At 34.5% G+C, this 16,330-nt stretch overlaps 1 protein-coding gene across 2 annotated transcripts; it reads right to left on the minus strand.

The window, feature by feature from the left end:
* Positions 1-8,833: 8,833 nt before the first annotated feature.
* On the minus strand, positions 8,834-15,823 carry LOC145819884 (uncharacterized). Of its 2 annotated transcripts, none has more exons than XM_082913836.1 (14): positions 15,506-15,823; positions 13,839-13,950; positions 12,119-12,231; positions 11,236-11,358; positions 10,942-11,144; positions 10,742-10,817; positions 10,536-10,622; positions 10,340-10,420; positions 10,057-10,089; positions 9,795-9,848; positions 9,662-9,703; positions 9,410-9,488; positions 9,247-9,317; positions 8,834-9,155 (listed from the first exon to the last, which is right to left on the minus strand). In XM_082913836.1, the coding sequence occupies exons 1-14, from the start codon at positions 15,725-15,727 to the stop codon at positions 9,069-9,071; spliced, it is 1,383 nt and encodes a 460-aa protein (XP_082769962.1). In that variant the 5' UTR covers positions 15,728-15,823; the 3' UTR covers positions 8,834-9,068. The 2 variants fall into 2 exon arrangements, with proteins under 2 accessions (XP_082769962.1, XP_082769963.1); XM_082913837.1 differs by lacking the exon at positions 15,506-15,823 and adding an exon at positions 14,336-14,377.
* Between the last annotated feature and the right edge of the window lie 507 nt (positions 15,824-16,330).

The following is a 16,330-nucleotide window of genomic DNA, read 5'->3' on the forward strand; positions in this document are numbered from 1 at the left end:
TGAAACTACAACAATTGATTCATCCAAATCTCAGTAACACACACACACACACACACATATATATATATATATATATATTATATGAGTTCATTCAAATTGTAGATGAAAGTTTCACCTGAGGAAGATCCATGATCTTTGGGCAAGGAATGGGGTCACGACCCCGGGTTTCTAAGGATGTTCAACGGTAATTATAAGTCGATGAATCATGAAAAGGACAATCAAGAACGCGATGATAGCAAACCCTAGAAGAACTTTGAGATCAACATTTAAGAGGCGAATGAGACTGTGGTCTCTGCTTCTGTGCTTTCGGAGTTTGGGATTGCGGAGAGGGGTTCGATCTTTGTCGGCGTCTGTATTTGATTCTGCTTCTCGCACTTCGTCGCCCACTTCCAGCCATTTTCAGATCAGTGAGCACTGAGGAGAGAGAGTAGAGAGAGAGAGCGAGAGAGGAAGATGAAGATGGAAATGTGCCGTGGACTTTGGCTGGGCGAGTATGGACCCTTGTCTGGCCCAAGTTTAGGCCCAATTAGTAATGACACTCAATTAGCAAATATTGGCCCACTTTGAGGCCCATTGTTTAATTGAAGCCCAATTTGACAAACTTTGCTGTCCAACTGGCCTAGGCAAACTTGGAAAAATCCGGAGTACCAGCAATAATCAATATATTTCTAAAACTAGTAATTAGGGTCGAAAATGAACCAAGTAATAGGTTGTTTAATTTTGATTTGATAATTTAACGAGTTTAAAATTATATTTAAATTTAATTTTTTTATATAACGAATTGATTTTGAATGAGTTTTTAACAAGTTGTACACAAGTCGAGTTTAAATAACTTTATTTTGGGAACATAGAAAAAAAACCATCATATTGGTTTATTGGGGTTATATCACCTCTACTTTTTTGTACATTTTCTTTAAAAAAAAAGGCAATAAATAGCTTTGTTAGCTTTTTTCCTACTTCCCAAAAGTCAAGTAGTAGAACTTAACAAGTTTAAAATTATGTTTATGTTTGACTTATTTACATAATAAGTTAATCTCGAATGATGAGTTTTTAACTTGATTTATTTAACGGCCATACTAGTAATTAAAATTCTACCAAAGGATGCTTTTCATGGCATTGAAAATTTATAAGGAAAGAAAGAAAAAAGAAAAATATTATTGTTATTTTTCCATGTAAGCAAAAGTGTTGAGTTAAATTTCATTTATCACTCGTTCTACCAAAATTTCTTTTGCCTCTGTCACTTTTTATAATTAATCTTTTATGGTTTAAATCAAGTTGCAATTAATGTCACATTTTCGTTGTACATATGACCTTAATAAGTTGACAAAACTTATTATATGAGCCATAGGTATTAGCACCTTTATATTTTCATCAAAATTTCACTTTAATTCTTGCATCTGTACCAAAATTTCACTTTGATATCTCCATTTTAAATTTGTGTTAGCTTCATTAACAGTAGATAAATAGAAAAATGACATCACAACTATCAAGTATAAAAAGATTAATTGTCACAATTAAGGCCAGGTTTGGCAAGTCCCAAAAAATAAAAAAAAAAGTCAAAAAGTTACACAAAAAGTCAAAAAGTCATTACTATTCACAAATAAAAAATGTTAAAAAAATATTTTATATATTTTTGTATAATTGTCATTAAATTAAAATTTCATTAAGTGTGTCTCTGAGTTAATTAGGTATGTGGAAATAGAATTTTCTAATGAAATGAGTTAAAAGCTGGGAAGTGGCTTTTAACCCACTTCTTAGCATACCTCCATATATAATTATATGGGATTTTTATTGATAAATCACATTTAGAAGTGTTTTAACCCAAAAAGTGCATGAAGAAATTTATTAACCCATTTAGTCCCATGTATGTATAGTTTTATTCCATAAAGTCCTTTTTCTTGATTTACACTCTTTTTTTAGACTCTTATACCTTCATATTTAATTTTGATATCCTTACAAATATTTTTTAAACGGTTAGCAATTTTATGATGTAAATATTCATATTTTAACATTCACATTGGTAAGAATGTAAAATTGGCCCGTGGCCCGAGGGCGATCCGAAGATCGCCCCCGGGTCGGGGCGGACCCAGTCCGTTGACAATGTGAATATTCACATTGACATGTTAACATTCATATTGATAGCCCGTGGCCCGTAGGCTGCCCGGGGCGGGCCCGACCGGCCCGTTGACAATGTGAATATTCACATTAACATATTAACATTCACGTTGATAGGAGTGTAAAATTGACCTGCGGCCCGTAAGAGGCCCAAAACACTCCCGCGGGCCCGGTCCGGCCCATTTACAATGTGAATATTCACATTGACATGTTAACATTCACATTGATATGAATGTAAAATTGACCCGCGGCCCGTGGGCGGCCCGAAACCTGCCCGTTGCCCGGGGCGGGGCGGGCTGTAAATATTCATATTTTAACATTCACATTGGTAAGAATGTAAAATTGACCCATGGCCCATGGGCGGTCCGAAGCTCGCCCCCGAGCCGAGGCAGGCCCGATCCGTTCACAATGTGAATATTCACATTGACATGTTAACATTCACATTGATATAAGTGTAAAATTGGCCCGCAGCCCGTGAGCGGCCCGAAACCCGCCTGCGGCCTGTGGGCTGCCCGGGCCCGGCCCGGCCCGGCCCGTTGACAATGTGAATATTCACATTAACATATTAACATTCACATTGATAGGAGTGTAAAATTGACCCGCGGCCCAAAACCTGCCCGCGGGCCCGGTCCGACCCGACCCGACCCGACCCGTTTGCAATGTGAATATTTACATTGACATGTTAACATTCACATTGATAGGAATATAAAAATGCCCCACTGCCCGTGGACGGCCCGAAACTCGCCCGCGGGCCTGGCCCGTTTACAATGTGAATATTTACATTGACATGTTAACATTCACATTGATAGGAGTGTAAAATTGGCCCGCTGCCCGTGGACGGCCCGAAACCGGCTCGCGGGCCCTGCCCGGCCCGGCCCGTTTACAATGTGAATATTCACATTGACATGTTAACATTCACATTGATAGGAGTGTAAAATTGGCTCGCGGCCCGTGGGTGGCCCGAAGCCCGCCCGTTGCCTGGAGCGGGGCGGGCTGTAAATATTCATATTTTAACATTCACATTGGTGAAAATGTAAAATTGGCCCGTGGCCCGTGGGCGGTCCAAAGCTCCTCCCTAGACCGAGGCGGGCCCGGTCCGTTGACAATGTGAATATTCACATTGACATGTTAACATTCACATTGATAGGAGTGTAAAATTGGCCCACGGCCCGTGGGCTGCCCGGGGTGGGCCCGGCCCGTTGACAATGTAAATATTCACATTAACATATTAACATTCACGTTGATAGGAGTGTAAAAATGACCCGTGGCCCGTAAGCAGCCCGAAACCCGCCCGTGGGCCCAGCCCGACCCATTTACAATGTGAATATTCACATTGACATGTTAACATTAACATTGATAGGAGTATAAAATTGACCTGTGGCCCGGGGCGGGTTCGATCTATTGACAATGTGAATATTCACATTGACATGTTAATATTCACATTGATAGGAGTGTAAAATTGGCCTGCGGCCCGTGGGCCACCCGAAGCCCTCTCGCGGCCCGGGGCAAGCTCGTTTGGGCCCGGGCCCGAGCCCAGCCTGAGAACTTGGGCTAAGACCTGGGCCATCACTTTGAAGCTCAGTCCGCATAAGGCCCATTTAAGGCTCGGCTCGAGGCCCGGCCCGCCAGAGGCCCGGTGTCTTTTTTGTGGAAAATAATAAAATTTTGGGAGAAAAAATTAAAAAGAATTTTAAAAAATGGCGAGGCTCACCCAAGCCCAACCCAAGCCCGAGTCTAAGCCCAAGCCCCTTGGTTCAACCCAACGGGGCACCCAAAGCCTGAATACCTTTGTGCCTGGGCTAGGGCCTAGGCCTAATTTTTTGGCCCGTAGGCCGGTCCAGCCCGACCCGAATTTTGGAAAGCACCCATGAGGCTTTACATAGGTTGGCTGCCCGGGCTAGGCCGAGCCCCTACACATTGACTATGTGAATATTTACATTGACAATGTGAACATTCACATTAGGGGTATTTTGATAATTATGTCACCCATAGGATGTGAACATTCATATTAGAGGTATTTTGGTAATTATGTCACCCATAAGACTTATTAAAACATAAAAAAATAATGTGAATTAAATGGAACATAAATAGATGAAAAGGGTATTTTGGTCTTCTTACCTCAAATAGGAACATTCACATTGACGGTGTGAACATTCACATTAGGGGTATTTTGGTAATTATGTCACTCATAGGACTTATTAAAACATAAGAAAATAATGTGGACTAAATAGAACATAAGTAGATTAAAAGGGTATTTTGGTCTACTTACCTCAAATAGAAACATTTATATTGACGGTGTGAACATTCATATTGATGATGTGAACATTCACATTAGGGGTATTTTGACAATTATGTCACCCATAGGATGTGAACATTCACATTAGGGGTATTTTGATAATTATGTCACCCATAGGACTTATTGAAACATAAGAAAATAATGTGGACTAAATAGAACATAAGTAGATGAAAAGGGTATTTTGGTCTTCTTACCTCAAATAGGAACATTCACATTGACGGTGTAAACATTCACATTAGGGGTATTTTGGTAATTATGTCACCCATAGGATGTGAACATTCACATTAGGGGTATTTTGGTAATTATGTCACCCATAGGATTTATTGAAACATAAGAAAATAATGTGAACTAAATGGAACATAAGTAGATGAAAATGATATTTTGGTCTTCTTACCTCAAATAGGAACATCCACATTGACGGTCTGAACATTTACATTGACAGTGTGAACATTCACATTGACGATGTGAACATTCACATTAGGGATATTTTGGTAATTATGTCACCCATAGGATATGAACATTCACATTAGGGATATTTTGGTAATTATGTCACCCATAGGACTTATTGAAATATAAGAAAATAATGTGGACTAAATGGAACATAAGTAGATGAAAAAGGTATTTTGGTCTTCTTACACCTAATGGAATAGTCAAAAAGAATATGGGTTGGATGGAATAAAATTCTTAGAAAAAAGATTTATCAAAAAAGCTCCCTAGTTATATTAGTGATTATTATTAATTAATTCATTAATTATAATATCTCATTGGTCAATAAGTAGTAATGTAATTATAATGCTGAATATTTCATTATTTGGTGGAGAATGGAAAGAGGACTATTGAGGGGAAAGGTGGGGGATGTGAGATGAAGGGAGGAGAGTAGGTGGCAGTGGATTGCAGCCGAGGAAGGTTGCAAGGGGTTAGTGACGGCAGGGTGAGGGAGGAGAGGGAATGCGGACAGTACAGTGGGTTAGGGATTGCAAGAGAGAGGGAGCAAGAAGAGAGGAGTGGAAGGTAGGAGAGAGAATGGCAAGGGTATCTTGGCAATTTCATAAAAAATTATAAATAATAATGTGACTATGATATTTTTGTAATCAGGAATTAACGTGATAGGTTTTTTAATTTTCAATAAATGAATATAAACTGGTCGTATTATTTTGTATAAATTTTTTATATATAAATTCTATTGCTATAATATTTCCTTAATAAATATACATCAAATCTACTTGTTTATGCTGCGTAGAACTAGGAAAAATTAGTAAACTATCACTCTTCAACTTTGTATTGCAGTAGAGGTTTAAAATATTTACTTTATTAGCTAAGGTCTCTTAATATTTTTACAGAAAAAATTTCACTCAGAAAATTTTTGTTTGACTCAAAGAAATTTTGGCCCCGATTCAAAGAAATTTCAATTTTCACAGAGATATTTTTTGGTATGATCACAAAAAAATTTCTTTATGAAAATTGAAATTTCTCTGAGTTAGGATCAAATTTCTCAGAGTAAAATTTTTTCTGTGAAAATGTTAAAGGATATTAAGGCTTAGTTTGGGAAGACTAAATAAGTGCACTTTTTGACTTTTTATGAAATATGGGTTGGGTTTGGGTTGGGTTTGAAGTGATGTGTTAGAGAGGTGATGTGACTTAAATAAGATGATATGACTTAAATAGGATAGTAACTTTTTGACTTTTTATCTTTTTTGTCTCATGCCAAACTTGACCTAACTATTATAAAAATATTGTATATCTTTTATTTTATAAAATCTTAATATCAGAAATCTTTAAAAAAATTCGCCTAGAAAATATGAATGTGTAATAATTTTCTCTTCTTTAGTAAAATTGTAGTTTTATAGTCAAAGTGTAATGCTGTATATCATTCATGATAATTCTATTAGGAGTATAAAAAAATTTCAAGGAATGAGATACAAATGTGTGATAAATGGAAACTCACACATGGGCTCCATTATATAAGGCCCACCATTTTTCTCACATATATACTCTACGGACTGAGGGTTGCTGCTGTGCCTTATGGCACAGTAGCCGTGCTATGAGGTTTGGAGGTATTTTTATTGTATTTTAATGATCTAAACTGTTCATATTGTAAGGTTTGTCGAGTATATTATTCATGTAAAAAATCAAATTAACCAGACATCTATAACTCCATGATCAAGTCCTAATTTTTTTAAAAAAATTATTAAAATCATGTTAACCGTTTATTTTTTGAAAAACAAATGTGCTCTTTTTATGAAGCTACAAATGTCCAATTTACTTGATTTTTTGTATGAATGATCTATTCAATGAACATTACAATATAAACGGTTTGGATCATCGAAAAAGATTTGGGACACGCCCCCAATGGGCTGCAGCTGTTGTGCCTTAAGGCACAGTAGGAATCCCAAGTCCATATTCTACTAGTAGTTGACTCGTATAATGCACATATTAATTTTTTTTTTTTTCAAAACATATTTAATGGTACAATGTGTGTTATAAAAGAATAATTTTAATTTTAATTTGTATGATTTTAATTATTTATTTTAATAATATTTGGTGTTGTCATTCTATAAAATTGTTACTTGAATACTTATATATATATATATATATATATATTAATTTTAGTTAAATTATTTATGTATTTTGATAATTTTAGTTCTATCGCATTATAAAAGTGTAATTATCATATAATAATTTTATATGATATATATTAGATTATAAACTAATAAAATAAATACTCATTTAGATATTAAAAATAATGGTTAAATTAGAAGAAGAATTAGTAACATAAAATTAAAAGTAATTCTAACTATTTAATTTTCTTTTATATTCATTTGGAAAATGAAATATGTAAAAATGGAAATTATATAAAATTTATTAAAAAAATTAAATATAAATATGTTATAGTTCGATTGTATTTTATATGATATATATATATATATATATTAAATTATAAGATTATAAAATAAGCACTGTTAATTAAATTAAACTATCAACTATATAAAACAAATTCAACAACAACTAACCAAACAAAAAACACATAACAATATCAAAATCCAAAAAGAAAAAATAATGAAAATATTCAAACAATAGATACATATCAATGTATGAAGTGATTAATCATCTGTAATATGATGTCAAACCAAAAAGAATTTACTGTTCAACAATTGAAAAAGTAACTCAAGCAGTAAATTTAAACTTTAGAAGTTCCTTGAGAGTATCATTGATGTTTAGGTTTTTCTTTTTGTGAGTTGTGATTATATAAAATAATGTAGGAAATAAATATGATTTCATATATAGAATCATTATAAAATTTGAATAACAAATCCATAATATAAAATAATATAGAATTAGTATTGGGTATAGAATAATACACGGAAAAATAAGAAGAAAAAAAGCAATTTAGCATTAAAAAAAAAAATCTGAATACCCTTGAAGAAATTTAAAAGAAAAATGTGAAACGCAAAATTGTTATTGGATTTGTGGATTATCTCAATCTATCATGAAAAATATATGGAAAAGAAATACTTGTCAAATAGAGTTTATATAATATAGAATGATATACAATTAGTATTGAGTATAGAATAATGTACGGAAAAATAAGAAGGAAAAAAAAAAAAGGCAATTAAGCATTAAATTTTTTTTTCTAATACCCTTGAAATAATTAAAAAGAAAAACGTGAAATGCAAAATTGGTATTGAGTTTGTGAATTATCTGAATTTATCATGAAAAATATATGAAAAAGAAATATTTATCAAATAGAGTCTGTATAAAATAGATAAAGTTAATATAATTTAAGTTAAGTTTGAGTATGTATAGAACTTTATATATAATTAACAAAATACACATGACTATCTTAAAAAAAAGTGAATCCTTATCATGTGCGTGTGATTTTGTGAAAATCATACCGAGATTTAGACTTTATCTATAATGAATTTTTTTCTAGGAAAAGCCCCAATGAACTTTGGAACTGCAAAACTGCTTAGCTAAAGCACATTAGTTGTATTGCTGAAGTTCTTAACCTGGTGAAAGTAGGTGAGAAATCACTAATCTAGGTTGGTATATGCAGGCATCAAGATTAATAGTACTTCAATACTGGTGAAGTAAAAAACCCCAATTTATTTTTTGAAACTCCATGTAGTTATTATTATTTTATATTTATTTTACATCAGAAGACAAATAATTATTTTCAAGAATTAGTCTAAACAAATCCCTAATTATGAGATGTGGTTGTGAGTGGCTTTCCACCTCTCCATGGGATTAGTTAATCCCTACATAACTATCTTCCTCCTTCCTTATCAGACAATAAAAAATAATCTGTCATTTCTTATTTTATTTTATTTTTTGTCTCACACCGATTAAAAATAGTATAACATTGCAGTCATTATATTTTGATATTCATTTCCCAAGTGAATTTTGCACAGCCTTAAAAAAAAATTTAAAAAATAATCATGAAGCCCATGCCCATGTAACATTATGATTGTTGACAAAATGCTTGCCTCCAAAAAAACCAAATCGGTTGCCTTGGTGATATGTAAATGCTATACAGTTTGCATTTGAGAATTGACATTAGTTCTATATAAATGAATGGAAAATTTAAAGTTCTCTGAAGTTTAGCTTTAAGGTTGTTGTTTTAAGCTACTTTGTGTAGAAGATCTAAAAATCATCACATCTAGTCTCTGCAATTGTTGTAGCCGACTTGGTTGCTTGGAATAGGATGAGCTGCCCTTATCAGTACACTTGGTATGAAAGCTATCATCTGCAAAAAATTTAAAAATAAGATAAACTAAAAAAAGAATCTGCTGAACTAAAGATCTTGGTTGTATTTGTTGTAAAATAAATGTTCACACCGATGCGAATGCAGCGCACATAATACTAAAACCGGGGAAATAAAATGGAGCTCTCTTCGATAGGAATAAATCTGAAAGGGGAAATAAAAATTAGTTTGAAATAGAATAATAATTTTTTCATAAAGTACAAAAGAAACGACGTAGTTATCAACACTCGACATACCTGTAAGAGGACTAAATATCAAGGGAGAGATGACGTTGGCAATGGAAGTTATGCCAGAAATGGATCCTTGAGCAATCCCCTAATGTGAATTGAGATCAGTCAAATATGAAAAGAAACACGGAAAGTTATATTCCAAGTCTAAAACAAAGTAAAAAAAGGGTATTTTTGAGAAGAAAGATCAACAATGGTTTAGGCTTGAAGAGTTGCTAATAATAATAATAAGATCAGATTATGTGGTTTAGTTTGGATTACCTGCTCATTTGGTCCAACTTGTTTCGATACAATGCTTCGTAGCTACACAAAGTCAGAAATTCTCAATGATATTAATAGTGCTTTACAGAACAAAGCAAAAGTACTTTTTGAATTTTTAAAGCAAAGTACTCACACAAGGGGTTGCGAAGACGGTGAAAATAGTAAATGCAGCAACGACATAAGGAACCTGCAGAATAATTAAATTTTGAAGCAAAAACAAGACAATAGAATTCTAATAAATTGATGCATTGTGAAGAATAAAATGGCTTAACCAAAGCCTAATAGGGATGACAGTGACAGGAAATTTTTTGATAGAATTCACAATTATCACTATGAACTTGGGAAAAATAATAAAAGTCTGCAAGAAGCTAGCCAGTGTAGTTGAAAGGGCATACCCAAACAGACCATGCTATGCTGTCCACCAGCAACTGCATAATACCAGAAAAATAAATCATCATCACAAGCTTAATTCATATGTCTGATAATTTCTCTCTCAGCGCGCACACTCCTAGATTGTGTTTAGATTAAGGATTTTACGAAGGAAATTTTTTTGTCAATTTTCCCTTCCATTTTCCTTTCCCTCCACAAATTCTAGATCCAAACACAGTCTTACAGAGAAATGCAATCCCATGGAAAAAGAAGAAAAAAAAACGTTACGGAGTGATATGAAGCACTTACAGATAAAAATGAAATAAAGAGTGCCGTAGAAAGCAACTTTTCTTCTCCTATAACAGGAGCCAACATGGGCATGAAAAGCAGCTGCAGGACTCTCAAATACACAGGAATTGAACATAGTATATAATAAGAAATGGGAATTAAGCATATGTCAGTATAGTTGAACATAGCGGTAGAAATTAAGTCATGAGAAACATGCCTGTGATATAGTGCCGGCAATGCCATTAATTAGCAACAGATCAGCAAACTGGTCTTTGTTGAAGTGAAACCGGGACTTGAAGAAATACTGCGACAAAGGGAGCAAAACTAGACTTCAGCAGCTTGTTGGTTAATCACAAGAAGGATGATCTTAGACTTATGCATCCAAATGGATAAAAGAGTCATATTTCAGAGGAAGAAATGTACCAATGCTGAAGATTGAAGTCCGCCCTCTGCAAGACTATTGAAAAATGCAGCAAGTGCTGCTTGCGCAAATGTTGGACTGCAGCATGTGAACAGAAACCAGGTCAAAACATATCAAAAAGGAAGAGAAAATTATGAAACCCGAATTTAAAAATAAGAAAAAAGGGAGAAAAAAACAAGGGTAAGTGAAATTTGTCTCTCACCTACTCTTAAGAAAGCGCACAAGGTCCTTGAGTGAAGCGATTTTCTTGAAGACATCAACTTTACTAGCCGATTCACCATCCGATTGAGTAGTTTCCTCTTCGTTCGTCAAGATTGGCTGCCTTAGAGAATCGGTGTTGGGCTTAGTATCCTCGAGGAAAATTCTCATGTACACGACTGCAATCATTGATACAATTGAAGCAACCTGAATTGGGAAATAACAAGAACATCACACATTCACAACGCATCAATACCCAAAAGTGGGAAATTAACTCTGTTAAGAAATATGGGGGGACCTGAAATGTCTGAGCAGTGGAGAGGAAGCGAGCAGCTAAGGTGCCGCAAACGAATGCAGCAGAGGTCATACCCGAGACAATCCCAAATGCTGAAGCCCGTCGCGTGCCCGAAATGTTATCTGCCTGCGTAGAAAGAAAAGAGAGGTCAGAGATAAATCAGAAATCAAGCATTTTGTGAGCTGAATTCGGTATTTGGGGTTTTGGCGGAAAGCGTGTCATAACGGTATTAACTGCCTGCAAACACTCTTCTGAGCCTAGAATGCGGACACACCCAACACATGTTTTGGGCCTAAATGGGATCAGTTTGGGAAAAGCCTTTCTCCTTATCCAACAGTGATATCATAATGGTGCTAATTCTATAATTGGTAAGAAGGGGGCAAAGAAAAAAAAAAAATTTGTGTGTCAAATTTTTGCATAATAAAATTTTATTATATTTTTAAAATAAAAATGTCACATCAATTAAAATAATGTCAAATTGACAATTTTGACACCATAATATGTTGTCAATTAAATCAATGTCAAGTTCAAAAGTTCGACTAAATTATGTATTGTATTTGATGTAACTTTGAATTAAATTAATGAATAAATTTTGTTTAAAAAACAAATAATAATAATTATTGCTTTTAAAAAAGAAAACACATTTGAAGCCTTTAAAAAGCTCTTCTAATTAGATCTACAATAATATCTAATATGTGTCAATTTTTAATTTGTCACACCCTCTATCATATGGCGTCCAACTCTTTTATTACATCATTGTAAGTCTCCAGCATTTCTCGAGTAGGCAGGCCCTAGCACTCATCAAATGCTCATCAAATCAAATCATACAGTGATTATGGTAAATAATTGTCTAATGCATTGATGGAGGAGTGAAGGTTGAAATTACCACATAAGCCAAGGAGAGGCATAGAATGCTGCCTTCACTAACCATGGCAGTCAGAGTCTTTGACACATAATATGCGTAGAAGAAATTCGTTGTCCTGCTGTATGCCAATATAACTGCCAAAATATATATCATCATCATAATTTAAAAAATAAAAAATTTCTTAAATCTTGACCAGTTGGGTTAAGGCAAGGCTAGCCCTCGAGCTTGACTCGTTGACAGGCTAGTTGGCGGCCCTTCAACCCCAACTGCAAGCATGTCTAAGCTAAGCTCATTGGGTGGAACCTGAACCTAAGGTTTTAATCTGTTGGTTGGCCCAGCCCAAGTCAGTAAACAAAATTCATTGGGCTTGGCACCATTTGTGTGGGGAATTAAAGTTCAGTAATTTTTTTTTTTTTTTTGTATGATTGAATTCTATGTACCATACATAAAAGAGCAGAATGGCTCTTGAAAGGTTGCAAACTTGCAAAGACATGTTTGGTGTTTTTAAAAGCAAAGTGAAAAATCTAGAAATCCTCTAGATGTTGATTTGTGATTATGTATCAAATTTAAGCAGTAAACAACAATCTCAATCAAACAATCAAGACAAATCGACACAACGATTTTACGTGAAAAAACCACAATTGGACACCTCCAATTGTGATAAAAAATCATGGACAATAGCCACAAAACAATCCACTAAGAAGATATAAAGGAATTACATAGGTATACTCTCAATGACCTAGCGAATCCACGCCAGAATTAAATCAACCCATATGTGCCTCTTCCAACCCCGTCTTCACCTCGGAATTGTCTTGACGATGAGCCACTCTAGAATCCACCAAAGCTTCAGGCTCAAATTCTTCAAAATCCACTGAAGAACAACTCTCTCTTTTGTATAGAACAAACAAATAATCCTTTGATGTATACTCTTTAAACCATGAGTTGAATACTCAATCAAAATATCAAATAAAATTAGCAAAATATCTCCAGATATAAACCTTAGAACCCAAAAAGAAGATCTAGAGAAGTAATCCTAGATTTGGACTGAAACACATATTTATAGAAAATTGTCTCGCGATCTCCGCTCGAGCGTCAAATTGGCTGCTCGAGCGGACCTACGCTCGAGCGCGGAAAGTTTCGCTCAAGCAGAAAAAAACAACATCCAGTATTTTTGCAGGTGAACTAAACTTCTGGAACTCAACATTCTCCGCTCGAGCGGGGGAATGTCCGCTCGAGCGGATAAGCAACTTGGAATGCATTTTTGCATTTTGCTTCGGGGGCGCTGCCCCTTGACCCCGCCGTGGCGCTGCCCCGAACCCGCCAAGGGGCGCTGCCCTCTGGACCCCCGCGAGCTGACCGGGCAGCTCGATCCCTATCATAATCAGCGAAGTGGCAATCTTGAAAGAATTAACATCACATACTTCGTTGCAAAGCCCAATTCGGGTTGGATTCGCATCTAATAAACTCAAGACCTCACTGAAATAAAAAAGTGCGAAAACAAATACAACTTAAAGGAATTTTGCCAAATGAGGTTGCCAAGAATAAAACCTAACACAAATCAAGCAAGGAAGGGGTGTATATATAAGGAGAAATTTCAGGGCATTGTAAGTTTTAAAAAATAATTACAAATAAATAGTAAATTTTATATATTAATAATCAAAATTATAAACTTCTCCATGAATTTGTAATAACTTTATAAAATCACCACTGAATGATGATTTCTCCTATATATAATATATACCAAATGGAATGATGGAGAGAGACAAGGGGAGGGTGAGCAAAGCTTTCCTTCCATACACATCCGACATCTTTCCTATCAATGGCATCATCAGCACCGTTCCCACTCCTGTTATCTGCATGTCCATATATCTATCAATTAATAATAAGATAACCCACAATTCCTAATCACCAACTCATTATAATATAACTAGATCTCAATATTCTCTTAATTATCTCTCTTGTCAATTTAAGACCATTAAATGTTCCATGTAAGGTTGCTATTGGTGCAAACTGATCATCTACAAAAAAAGAAAAATAATAATTATACACTAACGGTATTGGTTAAGTATATTTTCAAATTATATAGGTTTGTCCAAAGAAAAAATTTAATCCTATCTCTTTTAGGTTTTTTTTTTTTTTTTAAGTGGTTTGTAAGTGCTATGTATAATTTCATTGTTCAACTCATTAAAAACTCATTCAACTTCAACTCGTTATGTAAAGAAATTAAAGTTTGAACACCTTCATACTCAACTCAACACCACTCATTCACAACCCAATCAAGCAGCCACAAAAGGACACCAACAACTCGTTATGTAAAGAAATTAAAGTTTGAACACCTTCATACTCAACTCAACACCACTCATTCACAACCCAATCAAGCAGCCACAAAAGGACACCAACAATTGGATCTATCTGATTCTTTTGAAGGGTGGTAGTATATATGTTAGGTAAATTTGAATGGCCATGATGAACGGTAGGTTGGATATTTAGGTGAGCAAGTCCGGCCAAGGGCAGGAGTCACAGTCGACTACGTGTACCCTTCTGAACTTAGTTTAATTTTACAGCAATGTTAGGTATTATGAAAAATCTTTCATGAAAATAATTATGAAAATTTTGTGACCCTTGGATTACACTTAGAATAAAGCATCACACACTAATCAAGGTAATCTGAGGATCATAAATCTTTCATGATCATTTTCATGAAAAAAATTTTATGATCCCTAACTTTTCTCTTAATTTTACACTCCAACCCAAGTCAAGATTCACTATCATGGCCAACAACTCTACAAACATATTTGGACTATTAGGAGAACAGTTGTGAAAAACCATGAAGCAACATAAGATAAAAGTTCATTTATGTGATATTACAATTACTGGTTAATAAAAAATAATAATAAAATTGATTGAACATCTTTTTTTTCTCCCATTAATCCGGTATCACCTTTATTCCCAAAAGTAATAATTAAAGATGTGATCCATAATGTCATCCAAAGGTGGGAGATAATACAGATGACCCAAAAAATAAAATAAAAAAAAGTGGATTGAAAATTAGTTGAAATCACTGTTACACCCCACTAGTATTCAAAAAAGTGTGTATAATCCTCCCTTTTTCCTAAAACTAACCATTCAAGATGTTTGATTTCAACATATTCCAAGAAACTTGAGAGAGAGAGAGAGAGAGAGAGAGAGAGAGAGAGAGGCATATGCTGAATATCTATATGAACAACTAAAGCTTTTAGGGCATATATTCATGAAGATTGCAAGGTACCCAAAAACAAAAGTTGTTTAAAACAGGAAAAAAAGAGAAGAGCAAAGATTTGAACATGGTGTATAGATAGATAAACTGCATAAGAAATGAAGAAGAGAAATGAATAGATGTATTGTATATATATATATATATACACATACAGCTTGTTGGAAACCGGAGAGGTAGATGGCGAGAGAGCATTCATCTTCACCGGGGCAAAGCGCCGACATGGTCACATCTGTAATGCCCGGAATTACAATTATCATTGCAAAGTTTGAGAGGAAAACCGTCACAAACAGGTGGCTCAAACCTGCTACCTTCTCCATCTCTTCCTCTCTCTTTCCCTCTCTGTCTCTATGTGTGGAGGCAAGCAAAGTATACATGCCTCACGTATGGGGAAAATATTCAATATTTCCGATATATCGCCTATCATTTAATTTTTTCTTTCATGTTTTTTAATTATCTAACACAATATTTTACATACTTATTTTTTCACTAATCATAATAGTATAAAGGGGGTGTTTGGTGCAGCTTTTTTAAGCCAACTTATGGCTTCTGGCTTTTAAAAAGTTATTTTGGACTGTTTGGTTAAACTTATTTCAAACAGCTTCTGATTCTAACAACTTATTTTAAGTCAAAAAAGCTGATTCTGAGAAGCTGCTCACCCCTTGCTTCTGATTATCAGCTTCTGCTGTGGACATGTTAATTCACGGTTATACTCTTAGATTTTTTTATTTTTTATTTTTTTAAAAATAGAAAAAGACTCAAATGGACTATTAAATATTATTATTATTTTTTATGAAAAATGTAGACAAATAGTGAATAATAAAAAATAAAAATTAATTGAAAAAACTACTTCACAGCTTATTTAACAAACACTACTCAGCAACTTAAATCTATAATCCAACAGCTATACCAAACAGATTAACCGCTTCTGATTAAAGTCATAATTTATAATCTGTTAAGCTATAATCTATAATCTGTTT

Source organism: Camellia sinensis, chromosome 2 (genome assembly GCF_055761805.1).
Source record: "Camellia sinensis isolate YWXY chromosome 2, ASM5576180v1, whole genome shotgun sequence".
Lineage (NCBI taxonomy): Eukaryota > Viridiplantae > Streptophyta > Magnoliopsida > Ericales > Theaceae > Camellia > Camellia sinensis.

Excerpts from the sequence above, each read along its gene's own strand:
- LOC145819884 (XM_082913836.1), bottom strand. The coding sequence starts at position 15,727 with ATGTATACTTTGCTTGCCTCCACACATAGAGACAGAGAGGGAAAGAGA. Across the intron at positions 11,145-11,235 it reads CCACTGCTCAGACATTTCAG|GTTGCTTCAATTGTATCAAT; the intron begins GTCCCCCCATAT and ends TTCCCAATTCAG. Across the intron at positions 9,156-9,246 it reads TGTGCGCTGCATTCGCATCG|ATGATAGCTTTCATACCAAG; the intron begins GTGTGAACATTT and ends AATTTTTTGCAG.